The sequence below is a fragment of the Larimichthys crocea genome, chromosome XI (assembly GCF_000972845.2).
Source record: "Larimichthys crocea isolate SSNF chromosome XI, L_crocea_2.0, whole genome shotgun sequence".
Taxonomy (NCBI): domain Eukaryota; kingdom Metazoa; phylum Chordata; class Actinopteri; family Sciaenidae; genus Larimichthys; species Larimichthys crocea.
The window spans coordinates 1,390,065-1,417,942 of record NC_040021.1 but is presented as its reverse complement, the minus strand read 5'-3'; the positions used below and the strand labels follow the sequence as shown (position 1 = coordinate 1,417,942).

Below are 27,878 nucleotides of genomic sequence, written 5' to 3'. Positions count from 1 at the left end.
TCACTAGTTCCCGATATTAACCCGCGGCGCAGCGTCCTGTTGCCATGGTTACGGAGTTTGCTGACGGAAGTTACCGTTGTTAATTGAGCTAACGTTAAATTGGTTTTAATTTAACCCGTAATTAACAGACGGTGAGACGAACGGTGACGTTTATCAGGTGAGGAAATACACCTGAGTACACGTGAGTAACATTTAAGCTGTTTTATTAACTGACGTCCATGATAGCATTAATTAAAGTTCATTAATTAAACTCAGTCCAGGTGAAGATGAGGATTATAACTTCGCCCAGCGGTCAGGAGCAGACTGTGGCCGTCCGGAGGAGCGAGTCAGCGGACGCTCAGGCCATCGACAGCCTCATCATCACCGGGTCCTCGACGGCTGCTGAGGGACGGGTCAACGTGATCCACCTGCTGTAAGACAACACACCTGTCTGTGAGACTACACACCTGTCTGTGAGACTGAACACCTGTCTGTAAGACAACACACCTGTCTGTGAGACGACACACCTGTCTGTGAGACGACACACCTGACTGTGAGACAACACACCTGTCTGTGAGACTGAACACCTGTCTGTGAGACTGAACACCTGTCTGCTAGACTACACACCTGTCTGTGAGACAACACACCTGTCTTTAAGACAGCACACCTGTCTGTGAGACTGAACACCTGTCTGTGAGACAACACACCTGTCTGCGAGACAACACACCTGTCTGCGAGACAACACACCTGTCTGTGAGACTGAACACCTGTCTGTGAGACTACACACCTGTCTGTGAGACTACACATCTGTCTGTGAGACTACACATCTGTCTGTGAGACTATACACCTGTCTGTGAGACTACACACCTGTCTGTGAGACAACACACCTGTCTGTAGGACAACACACCTGTCTGTGAGACAACACACCTGTCTGTAGGACAGCACACCTGTCTGTGAGACAACACACCTGTCTGTAGGACAACACACCTGTCTGTGAGACTACACGCCTGTCTGTAGGACAACACACCTGTCTGTGAGATGACACACCTGTCTGTGAGATGACACACCTGTCTGTAAGACAACACACCTGTCTGTGAGACTGAACACACCTGTCTGTGAGACTACACACCTGTCTGTGAGACTACACATCTGTCTGTGAGACAACACACCTGTCTGTAGGACTGAACACCTGTCTGTGAGACTACACACCTGTCCGTGAGACTATACACCTGTCTGTAAGACAACACACCTGTCTGTGAGACTACACACCTGTCTGTGAGACTACACACCTGTCTGTGAGACTACACACCTGTCTGTCTTTCTTCAGGAAATAGAGCAATAATTAGTATCATTGATAACATGACGGGTTTTATCATTGAATCTAAATGTATCAATAATTTCTGTCAAAAACAAAAACACCTGATCACAAACAATGAAAACGATTCAGCTGGTTGATCCTGGGTCTCACCTGCCGTCCGCTCCGCTCCACCTGGATCTGTAGTTTATTGTTGTTTAAGCATATTGTGGTGAAATGCTGACGTGAACATACGAGCGCTCGGTCTGACAGCAGAGGTGGATCATGAAGAGCAGCTTCACCTGTCTGCACAGACTTTCTCAGGCTTCGTGAGCGCTCACACTCAAAGTATCTGATGTCAACATAACGTCTGCTTCTCGTTTGCTCTTCCAGAGAGAAAGCCAACCTGGCGCTGACTCTGTCCAACGAACGGGACGACATCCTGGCCCACGCTTCCTTCTTCGATCACCCCGTCGGAGGCTTGGTGGATCAGGCTCGCTGGGAAACCTTCCTGCAGAAACACTTCAGGGCTGAAGAATGCACAGTGTGTATCAATCATGAGTTCTTACTGCAGAGATGAATATTGTTTATGTGACCTGATCTGCTCAGATTTAGTAAAGTAAAGCTACTCCTCAGATCAGGTGGATTAAAGGTGAGCTGACACGCTCCATGTCTTCCCTCTGCAGCCTCTCAACACTCTCTTCCTCCACCTTTTCGTGGCAGAGCCAAACTTCGCCGCAGCAAGTGTGAAGGAAATAATGAGGTACGGCTCTGCAGCTTTCTGGACTGTGAAATAACGAACGTTCAGATTCAGAGATGAATGCATCGTGTTCTCTTGTTGTCCTGCTTCTTTTCTTCAGAGCTGCCTTTAATGCAGTCGTGGAGCTCGAACACGTCTGCCTGCTCAGCCCCAACGCTGCCGCTTTAGGTGAAACACTGCTTCAGATTCACTCTCACGTTCATCAGTCATTTCTCTCTGAATTTAAAGAGACTTGTGCGCGTTGTGACTTTCCAGAGCCGGCGCTGGACGAGGTGTTTGAGCCGCTGCAGCGCCGGACTGACCCCGGGCCTCAGAGCTCAGCGTTCATCTGCCACCGACAGCAGCACAGTCCAAAGCTTCCTGTCCGACCAGCCAGGTGACCTCACTGATTCACACCACATCAGTCTGCTTTCAGACATAGCTGCATGCTCATGCAGCGCAGTGAGGATCACCGTGCTGGAGGTGCACTGCAACTTCAGCATCTCGTGGACTGGCTACAAGTCAAAGAATGCGCCCACGTTTTATTTGAAGCACACGGTGTGATAAGAGTGAGGCTTTTCAGCAGGATTCATTTTATTTGGATATTTTTTAAGTGGGTAAAGTTAATAAATGTTCCGGTTACAGCAGAGCCTATGATCTAAAGGAGGCTGAGCAGTTTGTAGCTGGTGATATTATGAATGCGTTAGTGAGCAGGGAATGATCTGTGGAGCTTCACGCTCTCTCTTTGTTCCCTACAGGGTTGAAGATACCGATGACATCCTGCAGCTCGTTTCAGAGCAGACCAAACTGTTGTCAGGACACCGGCCGTACTTCCTGTCAGAGCTCATCGAGTCCCAGAGCCAAGAGAGTCACGCAGCTGTTTGTGAGGTTTGTTCCAGCTGTTCACCGTCGCTCACTTAAAGGTCCAGTGTGTAGGACTTAGTGCCATCTAGTGGTGCAGCTGGTGATTGCAACCTCCTTCACGTCACCCTCTGTAACGTCTGCAGATATAAAGGTCTGAAGAAAAACATAATTATTTACATTTTGAATGGAACCCTGCGTATGAATATTATGTTCTGTAAATCAAACACAGAATTCTGTTCTGTTCGTTAAACTTCAGGTACACTGTTGATCTAAAAATCATTTAGCCCGTCTGCTCCACTCAGCGCCGACGCTCAGACTGTCACAGACCTCACTGGGTCCGTTCCCTCTGGGACCCGGGAGGCGACAGATCTTCCCTCCCCTCCCTCTCCGCCAGTCGGGCCGACATGTGTTCACGGCAGCATATGGCAGATACGAGCTGATACTTGGCCAAGACATGCTCTCACTGAACATATTGTGTCCAGACATCTGAAGCATTTTGGGCTTTTTGTCTGAATATGTTGAGCAGTCAGAGAACAAACAGTCAAACATTGCCCCAGAGGGTTCGGCTGTTCTCGCTCAGCGCCTCAAACTTTCTGTTAAAGTACACAACGTTTTGTTTTTCTGCTGCTTTCTGTGTCACGAGTCCAGCTTCCAATAAAGAATGAATGTCCATCAGCAGGTGGAGTTTGCTCATCTACAATGGTCCAATTATGATGACTGAAAGCTCCAGAACAGATACTAAACTGACCTTCAGAACTCCTCCATGAACTTGTAGAAGGCTGCTGGCTTACAGACAGATATTACAGTATGTGGGGAAATATATATATATGTATCAGTGTCTGTCTGTCTCCTCCACAGAGTGACGGAGCGGCCGTCGGCTTCATCAGCGTCACGTCTGATGTCGATCTGAAACAGCTGCAGGAAAACTTTGACCTGAGCGAGTTTGATGGTTTGTACAAACGGACGAAAGACGACGACGAAGAAGAACAGAGAAACACAGAGCAGGTGAACTGACTGACGTAAACAGACGAATGAAGCACTGTCCATCAGTGCAGGAGTCATGAACTGTCTTTGTCTTTGGGCTCAGCAGGAGGAGACACGGTCGACCGGAAACGCTTTCTGCATCAAGTTCTTTATCATTGACAAGAGTCATGAAATGAGGTGAGATCAGATCTGTTCAGCAGCAACAAATGCACGATTTCCTCCTGTCTTTTTTTAGGAAATTAGAGAACAATTATTATTATTATTATTATTATTATTATTATTATTATTATTTATGAACCAATGGGCTGGGAGCTGAGACGTGTAAGTAATTAGTGCGTCTGCTGCAGGTCACATGTTTAAATCAGTCAGATTTCACGAGTATGTTCATAAAAAGTGAAGTGCATTTTAAAAATCATTCCATATTTCCTCACTCATAATTGCACGTTTGAGTGGGCAGCTGTCCAGAGTTACATCAGTCATATGCTGCGTTACAGCAGACAGAGTGAGCGGAGCTGGCCCCCCGCTGGGCTCCTCTCAGCACCGCCTTACCTCCCAGCTGTTCCCGATGCGGAGCGGAGCCGCTCCCTGCAGAGAGTGAGCATGTTATTAATGAGGGCTGCGCGCAAAGTGACAGCGAGACAAGCTGAAGGCGAGGAGTCGAGCTGGAAGCAGCGGGGGCAGATTGTCGGCCAGTTGTTCCACACAGCGATCAGCAGCTCTGATCAGCAGCTCTGGCAGCCTCCTCTGCTCTGCTGCTCGAAGTTGGCACAGACATTTCTTCACTGAACTTTCTCCTCTGCTCTTCCAGATCACTGGACTTTATTCCATATGTGTTCACACTGTTCCCTGTGAGTATCAGCTCTGCACGCTCACACGTTAGGCCGCTGTGAACGAGGACAGAGACTCAGTCTGTGTCTCTGTGTCTCTGTCAGGACCTGGACTTCTGCGTCATCGCCGTACCGACCCTGTCCCCTGACTTCCCGCTGCTGCAGAGCTTCGTCAGGGCGCCGCGCCGTGACACCAGCTCGCCGCTCCATGACCTCTACGTCACGCACCGCCCCGCGCTCAGGTGGGTCCTCCTGTAGAGAACACAAACACCTGTGTGTGTGTGTGTGTGTGTGTGTGTGCTCATGGTGTGGTTGTTCTAACAGGAGCCTGGAGGTGAGGCCGGCTGTGCCTGCAGACCGGCCCGCTGTCTCTGAGCTGGTGGCGGGTCTGAGCCTGAACGAGTCCCTGCTGCAGGACCTGGACCGCTTCTATGAGACCGGCAGAGACCCGGTCAGACCACACACACACACACACACACACACACACACACACACACACTCCCTTCAGGTGTCTCTGAGCTCACAGCGAGAAGTTTCACACACACACTGAGTGTTCAGTTGTTTCTTTGCTCTGGGTTTTGCCTCTCAGGCTGCACGCTGCCCTCTCACAGACACTACTTCTGTTTTTGTATATTCTCCTAAACAGAGACGAAAGTTGAACATAAAACATCAGTTTAATAAAGTTTCAGGTTCTTTTAATGGACTAAATGTCATGAATTAATCATTAATAACACAATTATTAACATAATTATCTTCTCTTTAAACACAGTTTGATAGAATCATATAAATGTGTTTAAACGCAGGAAAGATTCAAAGTTTCCTCCTCCTGTTTGACTCCTCCACCTCTGACTCTCTCTGAGTAAACCTCAGTGTGAATGATTGTAACGAGCACTAACGGCACACACCATGGCTGACACCGGGCCGCTCCCCTCTGACTCGTCAAATGGAAACATGATAGTTTTGGACAGTGACGATGATTGTGTTGGAATAAACGAGGAGTGTGGAACGTGTGCCAGCGAGCAGCTTGGTGAGAGTTCAGCCGAACGGGTTTCTCTCTCTGACTGACACCCCAGCTGTCGCTGCTGCAGCTCCAGAGCTGATAATTACTTCTCCTCTTCATGTGTATTCATGCCGCTCGATCCACGCACGTGTGTGTATTGACATAGACTCTGTCTCGTTCTGTGGACCGTCAGGACGGGCTGCTGCTGCAGGCCTTCGTGGCTCAGGTGCACGGTCGGGTCGTGGGGATGCTGATCATGAGAGACGAGCCGGTACGTATGCAGTGTCAGAGGGGTGAGGGGGGGGTTAATTCTCTGACATGTCTTTACTGCATTATTAAACATTATCATGAATATGAGTTGCATTATGGGAATTGTAGGAGTTTTTTGGAGCGAAAACTTACACATTTACTACTTTATTTGACAACATCATACATAATTAGTATCTACTGAACTTTATTGACACAAAACTAAGGAGTGGACACCTGCAGCCTGAAGGTGAAGAGAACAAACAGGTCCAAGAATAAATAAAAAGACACTGGGACACAGGGACACAGGTGAGACAGGTGAGACAGGTGAGACAAAATAAAACAGGAAACATGAACCAACAAACGCCATGACACACACCACGTGACCCTTAATGTGAAATGAATCATAATTTATCATCGTCGTTATTCAAATAAAATGTCAGCTCAGCTTTAGTGTCAGCGCTGTCGTACAGACCCGACATCCAAGAACTCTGTGCTGCAAAAATGAAATATGAAAAGATACTCACAGTGTAGATGTCAAACATTATGATGATATCTGTTTTTTTAATGTTTTATAACATTTTAAATTGAAGATGGTCGCTTAAAAACTCAATCAGAACAAATTAAACATCAACTAATAATGAAAATCATCGATCTCCTCCAGACGGTCGTTGATGTTATCACAGAAACATTTAAATACTGAATATAGAAAACTATTTCTGAAATATTCAGGATATTTGAAAACATATGGATCCTGATGAGAATTGAAAATAAAAGGTAAAATAAAAATAATGAAGGTTTCAACATGAATGTGATGAAGTCCTCTTCAGCTGGTTTCTGTTCTGATGATGAAAATGTTTCTGAATCTTCATCATCTTTCTTCCTTATTATTGAAATGAAACAAAAACAGATGAACTGCGTCAAACAAAGAAACAAACATTTCTCCCTCTGTCTTTTCGTTTCCAGGACGTCGAGTACATCCGTGCCCACTACAACATCGAGAACTTCATCTACTTCAGCCATCACCGCTACGAGGAGCACGCTCAGATTCGCCACTTGGTCCTCACACCGTCCTTCCAGAACTTCTCCAGACGCTTGTTTAAGGAGGTCCTCCGGCTGGCTCACAGATCCTGCCTGTACCACAGAATCTACCCGCCGGACCGCAGCCAGGAGGTGGGTGCACAGGGGAGCCTTCAGGCCCTCGCTGGCCCCCTCGTCGCTGGGCCCCTTCCAGCCTCTGTGCATGTCTGCTCAGATACACACTGTCATTAGTGCGATGATGCTCAGCTCACACGCTGCAAAAAATATCCAGCAAAGACAAAGTTCATTTCACTTGTTGACAGGAGACGAAGTCAGTCAGGAAAACTGGAGTCAACAACAAACAAGAACAAAATGTTTAACGAGATATTTGACGTTTCTGTTATTTATGATGAGAGAACAGTTCAACCAGCTCAATTCAGAAACCTGCTAACGTTAACACTGATCCATGGTTGGAGTCAGAGGATGTACCGCTCCCTGATTGGTCTCGAGTCACAGCCGGTAAGGGAAAGAGTCCGAGTGGTTAGACTTAGAAGAAACTACGATTGAGAAGTTATTCAGGTCAGAGTCTGAGCGGTTCGAGTCAGGAAGGCCTGTAGGGAAGACGATGAACTGACCTGAATCCAAAGAGGTTCATGTCAGGATCGATGATATCTGAGGTTAGAGACTGACGTGAGGCCTGGAGGACAGAGACAGTTAAAACTAATATGAATATCTACATCTTCAGAAAACAGGCTTTTTATTTTTAAAGTTGAAATCTTCTCTTTAGTTCTGACAAACTTTTCTATAAGGCCTGATCTTTAAACATTAGTTCAGTTAATTTCAATGATTTGTTTCTCATTCTTTGAGGTGAAGCTTTAAGATCTCTCAGGTGGTGATGGGGCTGTGGTGCAGCTTCAGGCTGATCACACACTGATCGTGTCACTTTTTGCAGAGTTTGGCCCTCGGCAGGCTTCTGTCCCCGAGGTCGGGGGCAGCAGGTGCCGACAGCGCTGCCAGCTCCACCTCTCCACCACAATAATAAGACGTTTCCTCGACGTGTAGAGGCCTCCACTTCCTCTGCTAATTACCTTCCACAAACAAGCACCAGCTTGGGAGACGGCGATGTGCAAATAGAATAATGGCAGAAGATAACCAGAGAATGAGCTCTGGTCAGATCTCTGCTGTGCTTTCCAGGCAGCTCATGTCAGTGGTGTAAAGCTTGCATCATCTAACCTCTTCACCAGAGCTCATTATCACTCTGCCGCCCCCCCGAGCCTCCCACACTGATGCTGTTTAACCTCCGAGGGGATTTTTCTCTTCCCGAGCTCGCTGACATCATGCCCTCTTCTTCTGCACCCAGAATTCCTGCGTCCACCATCTGGATTTCATCCTCAATTGCGCGGTCCCCGTCCGCCCTCGACGCCAGATCATCTACCCGCTGGAGGAGCTTGGCATCAACGCCCCATCCAGGCAGATCACCGAGGACCAGGTGGGCACGGCGGCAGCTGGCCGACAGGCAGCAGCCTGCCAGGGAATGTAGATTAGGCTGCAGGCAGAGGGAGCAGAGGCAGCAGGGAGGGAGCGTGGCCACTAGACGGCGCTGTTTCAAAAGGGAAAAGCTCAGCTGCACTTAGAGGTATGACGGGAAAGTCCAGTACAGAGACGACAGGGTGATGGAATGAACATCGAGGAAACATTTGCTACTTACAATGTTTTACAATGGTTTTTGAGTTTTAGGAACGCTTCTTCATCAGGATGCATGAGAAATAATCTATAATATACATATGCAATACATAATGCATGATGTTAAAGCAGCACAAGGAGTCGATGGATGAAAACAGTGTTAGAAACAGACGAACGATTGGCTGTGTCGAAGAATCTCAGCAGAACTCGTGAAAAAACCTTTTTAAGATGTCTTTACGTGATTCTTATTCTCAGAATATGTGGCAGGCAATGAGATAACGGAGAGGAGATGTTCAGCAACAACTTCATGGAGGATTACTGAAGTCTTAAACATAGAACAGTGTCAGGGTCAGCCATATGTTCTACCACTATCAGTTACATTTATTCGCAAAGGTTCGACTTTATTCCTCTTTTCTTTTGCGTACGCCGAAATAATCCGTCATACTTTGTATTCTTTAACCACACCGCACCAACCTCTGTGGCTGTAAAGTGAAGACACAAGCTGCAGTTCCTCTAACGTCCACCTGAGGCTGGCTCCAGAAGTGAGTCAGTCTCCATAAGTCCCCATGTCCAAAACTTCACAGCAGAAATAAACATGTTTACAGCCTGGTACAAAAAACAGTTTTGGTCTCTGTAGCTAATTTCCCCGTTCATGACAACTGTACTGAGGGTGAATTTATATACAACTCACCTGTTCACATTATATTAAGGCTTAAAGTTATGCAGGATTAAGAGCGTGGACGCTTTGACTGACAGGTGGGTGTGGTTACAGATGGCTTGTTTGAGCAAGGTGGCGAGTTAGGGTGGCCCGGAGGCAGAGCGGGTCGTCCACTAATCAGGTGATCCGCTGTTCGATCCCCTCCAGTCTGCATGTCGAAGTGTCCTTGGGCAAGATACTAAACCCCAAATATCTCCTGAAGGCTGAACCATCACGGTGTAAAAGTACTTTGAGTGTTTGGAGACTAGAAAGGAAATATAACATTTATCATTCAGCCCAGCATTGATCCACTCTTTGCTGAATTTTTAGAATCTGAGAGACTCGCAGGATTTCACGAATTCACAAATGCTCCAAATACTCGAGTGTACGAGCGTCTTTGAGCGGAGTCCGTGCACTATTCTTCCTGTTTATTATTGATTATTGTATCCGGCTCCTCTGTGGAGCCACTCAGCAGCTCTAAATGCTCAGCCCTGAGTCTCTCAAGGTGTTTTCAGCACAGTGTCTCAGGGCTGGCTGTTTGTTTCTGTAACTCTGAGCCCAACTTTTTCTTTCTTTCTTCATAAACACATGGTAAAACAGCGCTGAGCGCGGCTCCGGCCCGTCACGTGTTCTGCTCTTAAATCTTAACGCTGGCTGTGATTTATTTTAATGTCCCACACTTCAAATATTTACCACATGTAGAGCAGAGCCGAGGCGTCACCGTGTACACTCACATGTTCATTTCACTCCATCAAACCCAATCCTGCACCTCCACCTCCTCCGCCCGCCCCCGCCTTCGCCTCGGTAACACAGCAGTCATGATTTCCAGGCTCCCCGTGCAGATAAGACCCCGACGTCGGCCTCGGGACGATTAATCAAATTTAAAAGCACCTGTTCCCTCTCTGTCAGCGCGGGATCACATTACGCAGAGCGGCGGCCGTTGTGTTCGGGGAAGGTGAGGCATGATAAGAGCCGCTGCACCTGCTCCACCGCACATGCAGATGAGACAGCAGCTTTGTTCACGTGAATAGCTCATCTGGTTAATTCCTGCAGTATTCAGATGGATGCATGCAGGCATTTCATTTGCTACACGCAGCGACAAACACGTCTGCGTTTTAACATAGAAAGTAATCCTCATTTTCAATAAATGTCCAAACACGGCGTCTGCAGGACACACAGCTTCACGATCATTGTTCATCAGCACACATGTTGAGTAAACATGGTTCTGATGGATGGACATTCAGAAGGTTTCATTGTTTGGCTGAATGTTCACATTTTGAAGCTCTGTCACTGGATGTTTTTCACCAAGGTGCTCCTCTGCTTTCAGTTTTTATTCAACCTTTGAATCAAAAATCCAAAAATCTGTCACCACAGACTGTGTAAAACATGGATGTGGTCTCCATGAGGCGTGTGGATCTGTAGTCCATGAGGCAACTCCTCCCTGAGCGACACCAGATTTGAACAAGTAGCTTCATATTTCGACTGTAGCACGATTCAACAGTCAAGACTCTGAAATCAGAGTGCAGACGTGAAGTGAGGAGTTTGTGTTAGTTTGCATGATAGTGTAATATGAGGCAATACTTGACGAGCTGCTGATGGAGATGTTTATTTACAGGGCAACCATTGGTCAATTATCATTTCAACTTCAATAGAGCCTCAAACAATGGCAACAATAGAAACACTGCAGCGTCACATGACAGGTGGCACAGGTGTGTCCCGAGGCATGCCAACGAGTAAACGCGTCAAAAAGTCTGAAGTCAATATACATTTAATTCGTAGCTGGAGCAATTATGGGTTGCTGCTGTTGGGCAACTTTGGTTGCACGTCCACACGCCTGAGCTCTCAGACCTGTGATGACACACAGGCTGGAACATGTTCAGCATTCGCTGCTTTTGTTTAATTGCTACAATTAGAAATATTTATAAGCTCGCTTGTTTTTCTCATTTAAAATAACCATATGCTCTTTTATTTTCCTGAGCCGCCACGTCTCTCACCATGTGACAGATGTCGGGCCCTCGTGGAAATTATCTGAATATTACACAAAGGTTAATTTCACCCTCGGGTTTCCCCCGTTCTCGCTCGATGCTGTTTTCATCCAACAAGGTGCATTGTGGGGCCAATCTGCCTAATTATAAATGATGAAGGAGCCATTAGTCGCCTCAGATCACAGGGCGAGGGCCGAGAGACGCTTGGCGGCGGCGGCGGTGGAGGAATTGGTGGAAATTAGAGCGCGGTGTTGTAATAATTCCTGCGGGACTCTTTTGTAATTATTGTAGAAACGTGTTCCTTAACTGTCAGGTCACACGTTTGATCCCCGCGTTTCCATCTCATTACAGTCTGAGTTTTGAATATGTGAACAGAGCAAACACAGGGAAATACACCGAGCACAAAAAGATCCTGATGGATCCACACGTGACTGATACAAAGTTCCTGTAATTCAGAAAAGAAGTTCTGCATCTCCTCCGTCAACACGGAGCTCGTTCGAATGACGCCGCATGTTGATTCAAAAACAGAAATGAGGTGTCACAGTTACAGGAACAGCAGAGCACATTTCTGCCGTCAATGTTTACGTCCTACATATAAAAAAAGAACACATGAACCTGTTCACAACAGAGTCTGTGGATTATTCTGAGTAGCCGAGTCATGATTTCTGTAAAGAGACAGAAGCAGAGATTTTTCGACACATCTGATTTCTACAGATAACCCTGTGCATGTGTGTTTGATTCTGTCCGTTCAAGCTGCTCTTTAAACTGTGTCTCATATTCTCACCAAGCGGCTCATCGCTGGTGAAGGGTTTGTGTCTGACACTGTGTGTCATTCACCGTCCTCTCTTCACATCTCACGTCACCACTCGTCTTTTTAAATGAACCAAAAAAGAACTAAAATAATATTTTTTGACAGCGTACAAATGTCAAATAAAATTTTGAAGAAAGACTCGAGGTTTAAAAAACGCCTCGTCTTCTAAAATAAAGACAGCCTCGTCTCTTTTCAGTCTGCTGGATTCTGTCGTGACATATTAATCCTGTAACGTCCGGTTATTGGCACCCACCTGTGAAAGGACAGCGCTTCACTCAGACGTGTAAGATTCGGCTCAGGTTTTTCTCTTAAGTGCTTCGTTAATGAAAGCTCGCTGCTACTTCAGGAGGTGAAAATTGGACACATCATTTTGTCATGCTTTCAGCGTATTAATAATTAAGGCTGCATGCATTTGATGGATTATTTGATTTTCAGAAAATGGTTTTAGGAGTGGTTTTGAGTCTGACTGACGCTCGTCTCTCTGTTTGTCTGTCAGGCGCCGTTTGCTCTCAGCCTCATCAGCAGGAAGTTAACCCTGGAGCCAAAGGTCACCGTTAACAGCCGGATCGTGGTGGTGGGGGCGTCAGACACGGGTTTATCTTTCCTCGAGGTGCTTTGTTTCTGGTGAGTCTGCCTCCGAGGTGCAGTAAACCTGAATTTCTCTGAATTAGTGGCAGCAGTGACAAATAATGTCACGATTCTTCCTCTGTAGCACACAGCCGGATTAACCTCTTAAGGGGCCCTGGGGCAAAAAATTTGCTGTCGGGCCCCCTAATACACACACACACACACACACACACACACACACACACACACACCTCTCACCATCTGTGCATTCAGTCGTCTCCAAGCACCCATCGACTGTGTGTAGAGTGAAAGTACAAAGAAACACGAGTCGTGTTTCCGTCGACGTGTTTTAGTTTCGCTGCAGAAAAGTTTGATGAAATTCTAGAAAACGTTTTTTTGTCTTTTTCTCTTAACGGGAGCGAACATCAGAGTCACATGACCGATCAGCTGTAAACAGTTTACAGTGTAACAGGCAGCTGGCAGGTGTTATGATGAAGTGCTGCCATGATCACGTTTATCAGAGAAACCCTGAACCCAAAGAAGATCAAGTCCCACCGTGAAGCTTCTCTTTCATTTCTTTATCGTCCTTTATTCCAGGAATCCACTCTCTGGAAATGTCACTTGACTCCGGGTCGGGCGTCTTTACATGTTTGCCTCCGTCCTGCCTTTGTGAGATTAACTGCTCCGGCAGATAATAAGAAGCGCAGGCTGCTGATTCAGAACCAGGCGATAGCTGCCAGGCAACCGGGCTTGTTGTTCTGTGTGCGAGTGAAGGTCTCGCAGCTCTCGGAGCTGGCAGAGGTTGGCATGGCGGTGATGGCGGCCGGGGCGGGCAGCACGCAGCTGTCTGAGGCCTGGCATTCAGCGGGGCCAGCGCCGGCCCCCTTTAATTAGCCACTCCACTGTTTCCCCCCCGTCAGGGATCTGCTGCAGCGATCTGTGTTTGCTGTCGCTAATGAGTTGACTAATGAGGCAGTTAGTGTCCGCTGAACTAATGGTGAGGCGGCGACGCATTGAGAGGGTGAATGATGGGTCAGTTTCGGCCTGCTGGGGCCCCCCTTATCAGCCCTGCCCAAATGTCCACCCCCTCCACACCAACACAGCTTTCCAGCTTTCATTGAATCCAGCCCAGCAGCACCAGCAGCACCAGCAGCACCACCCCCCTCCACCCAACTCCATTACTGGCTGCGACGGGGTCATACAGATAAAGAGCTCTGCAGCGGCTCGGCCCTCTGCTCGCCGCGGTCAGGCTGCAGGGTCACCGCAGCCGTCTGTCACCGGCTGATAACAGAGCAAATCCACAGCCACATCCAGACACCAATAATGGACCATAATGCCTCAGTGCTGCAGCGTAAATCCACCTTCTGGCACAGATTAACAAGGAAAGTTTGACTGCTGTCATTGTCTGACGGATGATCAGTATTACTATTTGCATGTCCGAGGATCAAACCACTGAAGACACAAAGCTCAGAAATGATTCTTCACTTGATACTTCTATCGTTTGATTGATTAATCTGAAGATCATAATCATTTACAAGTGAGAAATCCAACTTCACTCGATGATTCCATTCATAGATTGACAGAAAATCATTTATTTATCGAGCAAAAGGTCAAAAATTTGTTCCACAGTTAATCAATCAATAAAAAAAACAACAAGTTAATCAATAATAAAGACCATTGTTAGTTGGAGCCCTAATTTGCAAAACGTCAGTTAATTGCTCGTCCATAAAACGTCAGAAAAAGTCAACGGTGACGTCCTCAAACGTCTCGTTCTACTAGAAATACTAGACCAGGTTCTTTATTACTGAAGCCAAAATCTTGAAGATCCAATTTAATCATGACACAGTTTTTATTTGCAAAATTCAACCGGAGATGTTACGCTGACTAAATGTCAGTCCAGTCATTCTGCTACTGAGCAACATAACAACCGAGCGGACCGACTGTCACTAACTGACACTATCTCCCTCGGTTTACCAGCGTTTTGGTGTCTGGCGTTGTAGATCTGTGCCGGGGGGCGTTCGTTCAGCAGGAAGCAGAGATTAGAACAGAGCAGGAGGCGATCAGAGGCGTCGGTGTGATAAGGCCGAACACACTGTGCCATTCACCGGACCAGAGGAGCTGGAGCTGCCGTTATCAGCTGGGTAATGTCCTGTAGGCCGCCACAAAAGAGATCATTTGCATCACAAGAGATGTTGTGGACAGTAAACACAGCAGAGGGAAGAGTGCAGTTTAGGATTTTTTCACGCTCGGGGACCACAAATGCATCGAGGGGCTGGAGAACTTTCAACACCTGACAGGTTTTATTTATATTTAATGTAAAAGATTTAAAATGTTACACTCAAATTCAAAAGTCAAGAGGACAGCTTCTATAGAGCCCTGACACCGGTTTCATTGTTTGTTTTCACCTTCTGTTTTATGTCTCTGTGGTCCTGTGACGTCCTCAGGTTTGTGTCTGTGATGTGAGCTCAACGAAGCAAATGTTGTTTGGACAACCAAGGTAACAAGGAACAAGATAGGAATGATCCAAAGGCAGTTTGTCCAGTCCGGATGACGTCATAGCAAAAAGGCTGATGGGATGGTGATACAGGTCAAAACCAGGCAAGAATCAAAAGTCCAAATCAGTCTAGGTCCAGGAGAACAAAGCAAAGGTCCAAAAACACGAGGATAGGACTGAATAACTAAATATAGTGAGGGATGGATAACGAGACATGGCTGAAAACTAACAAGTAAAACTAATCAGAGTGAAACAGACGATCAAACCTGGTGTGAAACACAAAGAAAGAGAGCGGAGACTAAATACAAAATAAAACAGCAAACACGAAAGACAAACCATCACAGCAAATGTTGATAAGACACGATGCGACTGATACGATACGATATGATACAACACGACACGACACGATACGACACGACTGATACGATACGATATGACACGAACGATACGACACGATACGACACGACTGATACGATACGACGCGATACGATATGACACGATACGATACGACGCGATACGATATGACACGATACGATATGACACGATACGACACGACACGATACGACATGACTGATACGATACGACGCGATACGATATGACACGATACGACGCGATACGATATGACACGATACGACACGATACGACATGACTGATACGACACGACACGATATGACACGATACGACACGACACGACACGACACGATACGACATGACTGATACGACACGACACGACACGATACGACATGACTGATACGATATGATACGATATGACACGACACAGCACAACCAATACGATACGACTTATATCATACGACACCATATGATATAAGACAAAATGCAATATGATATAAGACTATACAATATGACTAATACAATACCATACGACAGAAAAGAAAATACACATAGATAAAAATTAAACAAATAAAAATCTAACCTAAACAAGAAATCTAAATATAGAATATGAGTTATATACACCATGAACATGTTCAGAGTATAGCTGCTTGGTAAACAGCTGTTTATCAACACAAAAAACCCTGAATTATTCAAACTATGAACAAATCAAGAGCACACAGCGGTCATTGACAGCGGTCAGTTTGGTTGTACAGAACCTCTCGAATGATAAATTTGTTCCATCTTAACAAAAGCGACAAAGCGAACAGGACGATGATGGAGATGTTGCACACACCTACACAGACCTGAGAAGAGGTCAAATCATCCACGGATGAGTGAAATCACCTGTGTGGGCGTACTGTAGCTGTGCGGGGCCTTTAAACCTTCAATTACGGAGCTTTTCTCACTGAAACGAGCTCTGTTATTCCATGACTTGATCCACCATGACTTGATCCTCCGTGTTGACCCAAATCAAATGAGCTCATATGAAGACACAAACGTCTTACCAGCATGTCCTTGACTTACTTAACTCCTCATTTAAGATTTTTATCCAAGCTCATATTCCTTCATTTTCATATTAGCGGATAATATTTAAAGAGTTCACAGGTCGAGCATCTTCACAGACGTCTCAGTGCGTTCATGTATGCTGCACAGCTTCCTGTCACCAACACTTAAGAGTTTTTCCTCGCGGCCTTTATCTTCCTCTTGACATGCCTGACATTAGTCAGGCTTTCTAAATTCTGTTGCACGTCACCGGATGAAGAATGTAGCAGAAATGAAAGTTGTCCTTCCACAGCAAACATTCCTCTCACACCGTGTCCTGCATGTATTCACCGGATTGTGCAGAAAAAGCAGCCATGCCATTCAGCGTTGTTTATTCTCTCACAGCCCTCACCTGAGGTTCAACAACCTGACCCTCATCTCGACGCGCGGTTTCCCCAGCGACTGCAGCCGCGAGGACGTCGGATTCCTGTCCACAAGGTGAGCCGCTGTAACAACAACACGAGGCACGAAGACTGGAAACTATGTTTCGGCATCTGGGGGTTAAATAACGTTCTGAAAACATGTGACGGTGTTACTCTCCCCTGCACTGATTCACTCCAGAGTTCATCAAGTTGTCAAATTATTGTTTTAAATTTATAATTTTAATAATTTCCTGAGATTTCTTTCATTTTCTCCTCGTTAACGGGGAGTTTTTCCTCACCTAAATCAAGATTGTTAGTTCAGATTGTAAAGCACATAAATAAATAAATAAATAAATAAATAAATAAATAAATAAATAAATAAAATCTACAATATGATGATGATATAATACGACGATGATTAGCTGGTATGATGTTTGTTAATTAGCACTAAATGCAGCGACCAGACGTCCCAGTTTTTGTTCCAGTTTCAAGCTGGGTGAGTTTTTCCACGTTCACTACCAAATATCTTCACCTCAATCAAAGTAATAATTATATATAATAGGGCTGTCAATCGATTAAAAAAACAACAACTAATTAATCGCAAAAATTTCTGTAATTAATCACGATTAATCACGATTAATTTATCAATAAATTAAATGCATTTTTCTGAGACTGAAGCTGATAATGAATATTTATTTATGTAAAATGATCAAATGAATGTAGAATAAACACAGAGAAAGTATATTTAAATTCATTCATTTTATATGCACAGTGCAAACAGAAAAAATATACTGACGAGTGCCACACTCCTGTAGTGTAGACTGGGTGTTTTGCTTTGAGGTGATTTGTTAAAGTCGTGTTACTTCTGTGGAATGTTTTTGTCCAACGAGCCGTCGGGCAACTTTTTAAAATGAAATGTTCCCCCTAAAAGTCCTCATCCATCTTTCCTCCATAGACTCTCCTTTAGTTAGGGGAGATGTTTGACCGCGCATGTGACCAAAGGTTATGGGTCAGCCGCCGCCAGAAGTAAACAAAACCACGTTAATTGCATTAATTTATTTTAACGCATTAATTGTTTAAAATTAATCGCACTAATATATAATAACCGTATAACTCCAGCTTTGGAGGTTTGAGAATAAGTCGCTCTGATTTAATCACAAACCAAAATATTGGACAAAGACATTCAGCTAAAAATCACAAATGTTCACCTCATGCTGGCACCATGTGGGAACTCTTTCTTTCTTTCTTTTGGTGATTAACGATGTCGTGGATGAGATATTTCAATAGATGAGTCATATTTTTGACCTTCAACTGCAAGCAACCAAACAAACACTTGAAAACCGATGAACTTTGTTTCACGGCAGCAGTTTTTCCACATTTCTGGAGCTTCTCGCTCTTCTCCACCTCCTGCAGTCATGCATTCAGCAGCAGAGACTTGGCCCAGCTGCCTCTGCATTCCTGCATCACCGTGGTGACCGGGAAGATGGTGTCCATCAAGAGGAAGTCCAAATACCTCCGTGTGTCTGACGGTACGAGGGTGCACTACGATTACCTCGTCCTGTGCACCGGCCTGCAGTACCAGGTGAGCTCCTCGCTCGCCCACTCTCTCCTCTTCCCTTCTTCATCCGTCATCGTCCTCTTTGCTCCTCTTCTTCTCCTCGTGACATCACGTAGGTTCCCTGTCCGACCGGCGTGGATCCGAGCCAGCCCGTCACAAACAGCCAGCTGCAGGCTCAGTCCGCCCAGCGCAGACACACCGGGCCGGTCCCGTCCAACCTCTTCACCCTCAACGACCTCCACGACTGCATGGCTGCTCGCCGCTGGCTGTGTGCCAACTTTGTGGAGCTGGAGGGTGAGCGCACACACACACACACACACACACACACACACACACACAGCCTGAGATGAATCTGTAGTAGTATGTCATTACTCAGCCAGTCAGCGCTGAAGTGCCCCGGTATAATTAGCAGCTAATTAGCTGCAGAGAAATCTTTTATCTGTGTGAATCAGGTCGGCCTCCTCCATCCATTTCCCATTATCATATCAGTCTGTGAGAGCCGGGCCTGTCAGAGCAGCAAAAGTACACAGTGTCATTAAGCTAAATTAATCTGCTCTCTGAAGGAATTGTGCAGTGATCTAGAGTGAGGCTTTTATACATACTAATTAGTTGATCCCAGTCATAAAGGGAAACCGTTAATAAATGCAAATTGACTCCGTGTTTATTTCCATATTTTAATAACAGCAGCAGCCGTCTGTGTTTCTGTCTCGGCGTTAAACTTCAAGGTTTGTTTTTCCTTTTTGACAATTAAATCGTGGAAACATCAAATCTAACAATCTGTCTGTCTGCGGCGCTCAGCTCCGACGCCTCCTCCTGGTGCTGCGAATAACAAGTAATCAATTACTCTGTACTTTAACTTACTTAACAACAAGTGAAGCTTTCTGTCGGAGGACATCAGAGGGAAAACCAGAAAACATTTCCTCCATAAAATATGATCCAGTTTCACCAGAATCAGTGAAATAGTTGCTGCTGTGTGACTTAGTGCCGTACAGCAGCTGTTTGTTGTTTTAAGGTGGAAAAGTTACGTAACGAAGCTGTGATAGCTCCAGAAATCAATGTCCTCCATGACAAAGAACAAATTCCTCAAAACAGTCGAGGTTCTCTGTGTGAAGGTTTTTATCACAGTGACAACACGACCCTGAACATTTGTAACTGTTGTTCCTTCACGAAGCAGCGTGTCAGTACTCGGCGGGTTTCAGATTTATCGATGTGACGCTGAGCTCTGCCGGACTCGCTGCTTCTCCTTCAGCACCACGGACAGAGCCCGAGCAGCAGCTCGACTCGGTTACTCAAACAGGTCGGGACGTTTATTTAAAACTCCTTTTCAATCTAATCTTCAAATGGCTTCAGTGTAACTCTACACCTTTGCCTTCATCCAGCCTCCACACCTCCATCTACAAACATCCAGAGAGTTTTGGTGAACATTAGCACACTGCCTGGTCTTGTCTTGACTACAACACTGATGATACCTTTTAATAAGGATATTTTGCGAGCAGAGCAGCTTTTATCGGAGCTTCTTGGATTCATGAGCATATTAAATCTCGTCTTTGTATTTCAGACTATTGGCATGACGACCCCGCTGCTCCAGGCATTGTACTTTAATTGTAACAGAATCGTCGAGAGACGAGGAGCACATCCTGTCATTACGTACGAGCTACGTTCTTTAAAATGTCAAGAGCTTTCTCCTGAAGAGCAAACGTGAAAGGGAGGATTCACAAAGGAAAGAATCCATTCAGATATTCAGATTTACATTGTCTGGTTTCATTATTCGTGAAATTCGTTCCTGGAAACCCTGAGCAACAACTATGATCGCTTTCTGGAGAATCGTAGATGGAAGAAAAAGTAATTGTATCATTGCTCCATCGTGAATGAACACTTCCTTTGCAAACTGGTGTCTCTTTTTATAAATGAATGCTTCATGGTCACCATTCAGTTTCCATAAATTGCAGAGCTTCTATCTGTGTTTGAAATAATATAATTTACCAGATAAACATCCACTGCACCTGTAATCAGAAGAAACCACGAGAGAAACTAAGAAGAAAAATAGATTTTTCAACCAAAATGTTTTGGGTTTTTTTTCACTGTAGTGTGTAGTTTTCTTCTGTCTCCTTCAGCGCATTCAAAAAGGACGATGATTTAAATTGGATTTCCACCGTTGAAGATCGTCAGTTTGATGGAGATGTTGAAGAGAGAGCAGGGCTGAAAGGTTTGGGAAGCACTTTGGTGCAGAACGGTTGTCGAAGGACTGCAATTAAATTCTGTTCATGTCTCCTCGGTATGTGATTGGTGGACAGAGTTTCTGGATTCATGACTAACGGTCATTAGGTGGGCAGCTCTGTCGAGTTTCAGTTCTCAGTTGATTTATTCGCTCAGTCTCTGTTTTCAAGCTTTCTTCCACACGGCGTGACGTTCATTTAGTAAATCATTGACACATTTACACACACCAGGCTCATGAAACTCAGATCAAACTGTCAAACTGGGCAGTGCTGATCAAATCAGAATCAATATTTCTCTGCTCAAATGTTTTAAAAACTGATTTTAGTTCCTGTTTTTCGACTGAGAATGTTTGTGAGCAGACAGGATGATATTTTTCATACCAAGGGTCCAATTATGGTCACTTCTGGCTCCAAGAAAACTAGGATGGCAACGTCTATGATGCCGAAGTAAAGGCTGAAGAATGTTGACACAACAGTGGATTTATATTTTCCTTTAGTGTCTGCAGAAGGTTGACTGTTTGTGGCCCCACGCTGCCTTCAGGATCAAATATTAATCATGTATATTTCTTCTTTGTGTTCTTCCAGATAATGCCGTCGTCTACGGAAACTCCATCGACGTCTTCACCACCACAGAGACTTTGCTCAGCCTCGGCATCCGGGGACGTCGCATCCATGTCGTCCTCCCGCCGCCCTCCGAGCCCGGCGCCCTCTCGTGCTTCGGCGACCCCGTCGTCAAGAAGGCCGCGATGTCGGCCATGGAGAAGGCCGAGGTCCACGTCCACTGTAACTGCCTGCTGGCCCGGATGAACGACGGAGACGACGAACGTCCCGATCGTCTCACATCCGTGTCATTCACCACCGACGCAGAGCCCCTCCATCTGCGATGTGGAGTGAGTCAAAGTTTCTGCTGGTTTCATTGCTCGCCCAGTCGGTTTTTAGTTTTTTACAAAACCAAACAATGGTGGGTCGCTGGCCAGGATGTGTGTGCCGGCTGCTGGTTAATTTTCTCTCCTGGAAGCCGACACGAAATTAATTTGGTGCGTTTCCCATTCTCATTGTGTCAGACAGGAGGACAGAAAGCTGCTGTCTGTTTTCATTTTAGTCTAAACAGAAGAATCCCAGCAAATGTTCGGCTTTGAGTATCACAGTGTGATTGGGTGGTTGGTGATGTCCCATGTTTTACACTCTGTCTAGAAATGTGGTCTGAATGTGTAAATCATGATAAAACATCCAGATGTTTCCTCCTCACAGGTGTTCATTAATCTCTCCAACAAAGGCGTCGACCTTGACGCCTTCACGAGCATCAGGGACTCCTTCCTGCCCTTCGACGGCAGACTCGTCATAAACGCCACCTTCCAGACCAGCGATGCGGCCGTTTGCGGCGCTGGACCTCTCACCAAATTCTCCCGCTGCTATTACACAGACGAGTGGTCGCACGCCGACTTCAACTCCAAAGAAGTGGGCCAGGACCTGGCGGCCAAGTTGCTGCCTCTCTTCGACCCGACGCAGGAGCCCGCGGACGAAGCTCCACCTGAAACGGATCATCTGGTTCCGCTGTACAAGCAGGCCAAGATTCAAGGTCTGGATACCTTCAAGTCTTTTTATGATTCATTGATCTAGATTTGGTTATTGTGTTAAAAAATATAAATATTAAATATAAGAAATTTAGAGGTGGAGGTCCAGTTGACAACACGTGTCCTCGCTCTTAATCCTGCATAACTTTAAGCCTTAATATAATGTGAACAGGTGAGTTGTATATAAATTCACCCTCAGTACAGTTGTCATGAACGGGGAAATTAGCTACAGAGACCAAAACAGTTTTTTGTACCAGGCTGTAAACATGTTTATTTCTGCTGTGAAGTTGGACATTTGGACATGGGGACTTATGGAGACTGACTCACTTCTGGAGCCAGCCTCAGGTGGACGTTAGAGGAACTGCAGTAAAATTCAAGATTCAGAAAGTTTTTTCTATCAGAAGAAAACCCTGTAATCAGATTACTCTCAGTGCTGAAACGTAAACAGACACCAAGCATCATAATGTGCATTTCACTGTCAGCATCCACCCACACAGGCGCCGCGAGCCGAGGCAATGAACTCGGATAGCAGGCGGCGATGTGACATGTCTGCTCTGCGAACATCGAAAAGTTCATGCGTGTTTCATCTGTGCGAGAAGGCCGAAGCAGAGTGGCTGTTGTGTTTACGTAACCCGCGGAGAGGCCTTGGTTACTCCGTGAATACGAAGCAGCACAATGCACCATTGTTACCCGCTATGGTTTGAGTGTCCGCCACAATAATGCCGGCAGTGGGCGGGTGAAAGATTGAAAAAATAGTCGACAAAAAAAAAACATAATGAAAAAATATTGGCAGTGCAAATTCTCTCAGATAAAAGCAGACAAAACACACAGAGACGGGAGGAAGGACACGAGGAATCATCGAGGCGAGCACACTGAGGACATACAGAAAGCCGACAGCTGAGGACGAATGTGAAGGAATTCATCATAAATAATAACATGCATATATATATTTACAATAAAGTGCTCATGTCTCATTCCTTCATATTCATTCTCCACCACAACACACACAAAAGATGAAAAAGTGTGCGAGCCTGAAGGTCCCGGAGAAAAGCTGCTGCTGCTCTTTTCAGTTTTCAGTCTCTGAGACTTTTGTAAAAGCAAAAAATTAAGTTTGGAAACACGTTAAAGCAGAAATCTCACACATGAAGTTTGTTTTCTAGTGTAAAACGGGCTCATTGTTGCTGAAAGGAAACCTTAAACTGCAGTTCCAGGTTTTAGACAGTCTGCGGGGACGTCACGGAGACTACGTACAGGTTTTAGACAGTCTGCGGGGACGTCACAGAGACTACCTCCAGGTTTTAGACAGTCTGCGGGGACGTCACGGAGACTACGTCCAGGTTTTAGACAGTCTGCGGGGACGTCACAGAGACTGCCTCCAGGTTTTAGACAGTCTGCGGGGACGTCACGGAGACTACGTCCAGGTTTTAGACAGTCTGCGGGGACGTCACAGAGACTACGTCCAGTTTTAGACAGTCTGTGGACGTCTCAGAGACTACGTCCAGTTTTAGACAGTCTGTGGGGACGTCTCAGAGACTACGTCCAGGTTTTAGACAGTCTGCAGGGACGTCTCAGAGACTACGTCCAGTTTTAGACAGTCTGTGGACGTCACAGAGACTACATCCAGGTTTTAGACAGTCTGTGGGGACGTCTCAGAGACTACGTCCAGGTTTTAGACAGTCTGCGGGGATGTCACAGAGACTTTGTCCAGGTTTTAGACAGTCTGCGGGGATGTCACAGAGACTTTGTCCAGGTTTTAGACAGTCTGTGGACGTCACAGAGACTACGTCCAGGTTTTAGACAGTCTGTGGACGTCTCGGAGACTACGTCCAGTTTTATACAGTCTGTGGACGTCTCAGAGACTTCATCGTCTTCATGTCTGTCCTCAGGTGGGAAGCTGCCTGGGGGTTTGAACTACCTGCACGTCACCAAGCCGTCCCCGTCCGTCCTGACAGGTCCTGCTGTCAGACACGTAAGTTTGAACTGTCCGTCTGTCTGCAGCGTTTCTCTGGTTTACATCATATCGGCAGGAACAGGGTGAGACAGGACAGACACACATTTAACACACACACACACACTTTCAAACTTTGTGTGTTGGGTCCACGTGAAGTTACAGGACCAGGGTATCGTGACCGGACGAGCAGAGACGGGGAACTACTTCTGTTTACATCTGGACCGCAACGAGCTGGTGGAGACGCTCACCTGTCTGTCGCTGAAGCCCCTCCCCCTCTCCAATTACCTGAATCTGTACAGGAAACACCAGCAGCTGCTGGGACAGCTGTCCACCCGCTACCACCAGGGCCTGGTCCACGACCTGTACAGGTGAGGCTGTGTTCAGTCAGCTGAAAACAAGAATCTAGAAGAATAACAACACGACTGTGACTAATAAAAAACACGATGACGTGACCTCCGTCAGTCTGACCCGGATGCTCAGTCAGCCATGTTGTCCTGTTTGAAAACAATGACTACTTAAGAGCGCAGACGGATTAACGAGACGTCTGAAGTCTGAGTTTAGTTTGACCGACTTCAGTGACCTCTGACCTCAGACATCAACAGACCGCATGGACCTGGTTCCTCTGGACCTCATGTATGAAGCTCACAGTGACCTTGCTTCTCTTCCAGTCTGTCCAATAAAAGCAGAAATATAAATAATACCAACGCTGAACAAAACTCGATCAGAGCGGCTGAAAGTGAGCGAGCTTCAAACTCATCATTTCATCATGTGAACACGTTGGAGCGCTGCATGTTTGTTTACCGACTCTCTGACCTGTCGTGCTTCTTTTCTTTAATATCTGTGATTCTCGAGTTCAGTTTGCTGAGTCACAGACGTCTGCTTCAGCTCCACGGCATCACAACAAACAACAAACTGATGTTTTCCTCAGTTATTGTTCCACGTTTGTTACAGTCACTTCACTCACAGCTGAAATGTGTCTTCATGTGTCTTCATGTGTCTTCATGAGTCTTCATGTGTCTTCATGAGTCTTCATGAGTCTTAATGAGTCTTCATGTGTCTTTGTGAGTCTTCGTGAGTCTTCATGTGTCTTCATGAGTCTTCATGAGTCTTCATGAGTCTTCGTGTGTCTTCATGTGTCTTCATGAGTCTTCATGTGTCCATGTGTCTTCATGAGTCTTCATGTGTCTTCGTGAGTCTTCATGAGTCTTCATGTGTCTTCATGAGTCTTCGTGTGTCTTCATGTGTCTTCATGAGTCTTCATGTGTCTTCATGAGTCTTCATGAGTCTTCATGAGTCTTCATGTGTCTTTGTGTGTCTTCATGAGTCTTCATGAGTCTTCATCAGTCTTCATGAGTCTTCATGAGTCTTCATGTGTCTTCATGAGTCTTTGTGTGTCTTCATGAGTCTTCATGAGTCTTCATGTGTCTTCATGAGTCTTCATGTCTCTTCATGAGTCTTCATGAGTCATCATGTGTCTTCATCAGTCTTCGTGTGTCTTCATGAGTCTTCGTGTGTCTTCATGAGTCTTCATGAGTCTTCGTGTGTCTTCGTGTGTCTTCATGAGTCTTCATGAGTCTTCGTGTGTCTTCATGTGTCTTCGTGAGTCTTCGTGTATCTTCATGAGTCTTCGTGTGTCTTCGTGAGTCTTCTTGTGTCTTCGTGAGTCTTCGTGAGTCATCATGTGTCTTCCTGAGTCTTCATGTGTCTTCATGAGTCTTCATGAGTCTTCATGTGTCTTTGTGAGTCTTCATGAGTTTTCATGTGTCTTCATGAGTCTTCGTGTGTTTTCGTGTGTCTTCATGTGTCTTCATGAGTCTTCATGAGTCTTCATGAGTCTTCGTGTGTCTTCATGAGTCTTCATGTGTCTTCATGAGTCTTCATGTGTCTTCATGTGTCTTCATGAGTCTTCATGAGTCTTCATAAGTCTTCATGTGTCTTCGTGAGTCTTCATGTGTCTTCATGAGTCTTCATGAGTCTTCATGAGCCGCTCTGTGTGCAGGTAGCCAAACTTCCCATGATTCCTGCTGACTGATGACCTCACAGTGTGTGTGTCCTCTGTGTGTGTGTTTGTCAAACAGCGGGTGACCTGCTTCTGAGGCTTCAACACAAATGACCCCCCAGATATGGACGTCTATTGTCCCCTCCACCTCCTCCACCCGCCTCCTAATCTGTTTATGCAGCTCTCCCCTCTCAATCTGTCTTTGTGGTCCACGTCCAGGACGAGACAAAGCCGGAGCCTCCCCGACTCCTCGTCACGCCGCTCCCTCGGCCGACTCGTAAAGTCATTGTGGAGGCCGGAGCGTCGCGAGCTGTTAAAATAATTAATGGAGCGCGTGGCGGCTGGAGGTTATTCAGTCAGTGCACTTAGTGTCGCCTGTGCTGTGTGTGTGTGTTTGCACTTTATTTAAAGGGTCAGCTCACACAGATCACAGAGGAGGACAGTCTGCAGGTGGAGAGGCATCAGCAACCTGACACACAGCATGGACAACATGTGTCCTGTTGAGCCTGAATTTCAGCTCGTTGGAGTTAGAAGTTTGGTTGGACAACAAATATATCGACCGAAGACTCGAAGAGGAAACGAGTCATTTAAAAATCCTGAATATGTAGAGAAGGAGAAAAACTGATCGATATGACTGTTCCAAGCAAAGACAGTGAAGACTAACTGTGTGTGTGTGTGTGTGTGTGTGTGTGTGTGTGTGTGTGTGTGTGTGTGTGTGTGTCCTCAGTTTCTTCAGGCAGAGCTGGTTTCTGGCCGTGTGTCACGACAGGTTCTCGGACTTTGAGCAGGAGCTTCAGCAGATCGCCTCCACCACGGTTTGTGTTTCTGCTCTCCTCATGAATAAAAACCATGAAAACAGTGTTTCCTGTCTCTGACGTCCGTCTGTGTGTCTCTGTAGGACAGCGAAGACGAGTCGAGGCGGCAGGTGACGGAGGACGTCGTCCCCCTGGACGGGTTTGAAGAGCGCCGAGCGGCTCTGAGGGGCGCCGCTGTCAGATATCTGACCTACAACCGGAACCTGCTGCCCATGTTCGCGTACCCGGGTCAGCTGTAACAGGTGACGCCACCCAACCAGCATGTTATTAAAAACGTCAGACTGCAGTTTGTGTTGTTTACATCCGTGTTGCCGTGGTAACAGTCTGACTTTAAATGACGTCTAACTCAAACGTAACGTTCAGGAAACACGACGAGCAACTGTAAGTGTGAACTCTGCCCTCAGTGACTCTGCAGCAGCGTGACCAATCACACGGCCCCGTATAGCGGCTGGAGATGAAAGCTTTGTGCAGGAGGAGGAGGAGGAGGGAGGAGGAGGAGGAGGAGGAGGAGGTGGTGTCACTCTACAGCTGTATGCTAATGAGGCTGAGTTGAAGCCTGTCGGGAAAATAACCGCACACACAACAACATATGTCCACAAACAGAGAGTGCTGCTGTCACATGACTCGTGGTTCAGGATTCATGTGACCAAGCAACTTTAAATCAAACATAAACTTTAAACTTTGACCTGTTTTAATCTGCTGTGATTAAAAAGTCACTTTAATCTTTATGGTTAAAAATCTCCTTCATGTTGTTTAATGTTTCTGCTGTCTCAGCGTTC

The 27,878-nt window shown here is 46.0% G+C and overlaps 1 protein-coding gene across 7 annotated transcripts; it reads left to right on the top strand.

Annotated features, from left to right (window-relative positions):
* The first annotated feature begins 22 nt into the window (after positions 1–22).
* cfap61 (cilia and flagella associated protein 61) lies at positions 23–27,878 on the top strand. 7 transcript variants are annotated; one of them, XM_019265727.2, is made up of 26 exons: positions 23–157; positions 256–412; positions 1,667–1,817; positions 1,960–2,036; positions 2,134–2,201; positions 2,289–2,409; positions 2,771–2,900; positions 3,735–3,881; positions 3,964–4,037; positions 4,669–4,708; positions 4,793–4,929; positions 5,012–5,138; positions 5,881–5,958; positions 6,900–7,106; positions 8,314–8,442; positions 12,626–12,753; positions 16,970–17,062; positions 18,400–18,568; positions 18,661–18,838; positions 21,346–21,650; positions 22,012–22,339; positions 24,221–24,303; positions 24,442–24,653; positions 27,012–27,099; positions 27,183–27,341; positions 27,504–27,878. In XM_019265727.2, exons 2-25 carry the CDS (start codon positions 267–269, stop codon positions 27,336–27,338), a joined length of 3,372 nt encoding a protein of 1,123 aa, XP_019121272.1. In that variant the 5' UTR covers positions 23–157; positions 256–266; the 3' UTR covers positions 27,339–27,341; positions 27,504–27,878. The 7 variants fall into 7 exon arrangements, with proteins under 7 accessions (XP_019121272.1, XP_019121271.1, XP_019121274.1 ...); XM_019265726.2 differs by having other exon boundaries at positions 27,463–27,550; XM_019265729.2 differs by lacking the exon at positions 27,504–27,878 and having other exon boundaries at positions 3,967–4,037; positions 27,183–27,385.

Bases quoted from the DNA above. Each gene is read 5' to 3' on its own strand.
- cfap61 (XM_019265727.2), top strand. From the start codon at position 267: ATGAGGATTATAACTTCGCCCAGCGGTCAGGAGCAGACTGTGGCCGTC. The intron at 413-1,666 runs GTAAGACAACAC...TTGCTCTTCCAG, and splicing joins GTCAACGTGATCCACCTGCT to AGAGAAAGCCAACCTGGCGC. The intron at 27,100-27,182 runs GTTTGTGTTTCT...GTGTCTCTGTAG, and splicing joins AGCAGATCGCCTCCACCACG to GACAGCGAAGACGAGTCGAG.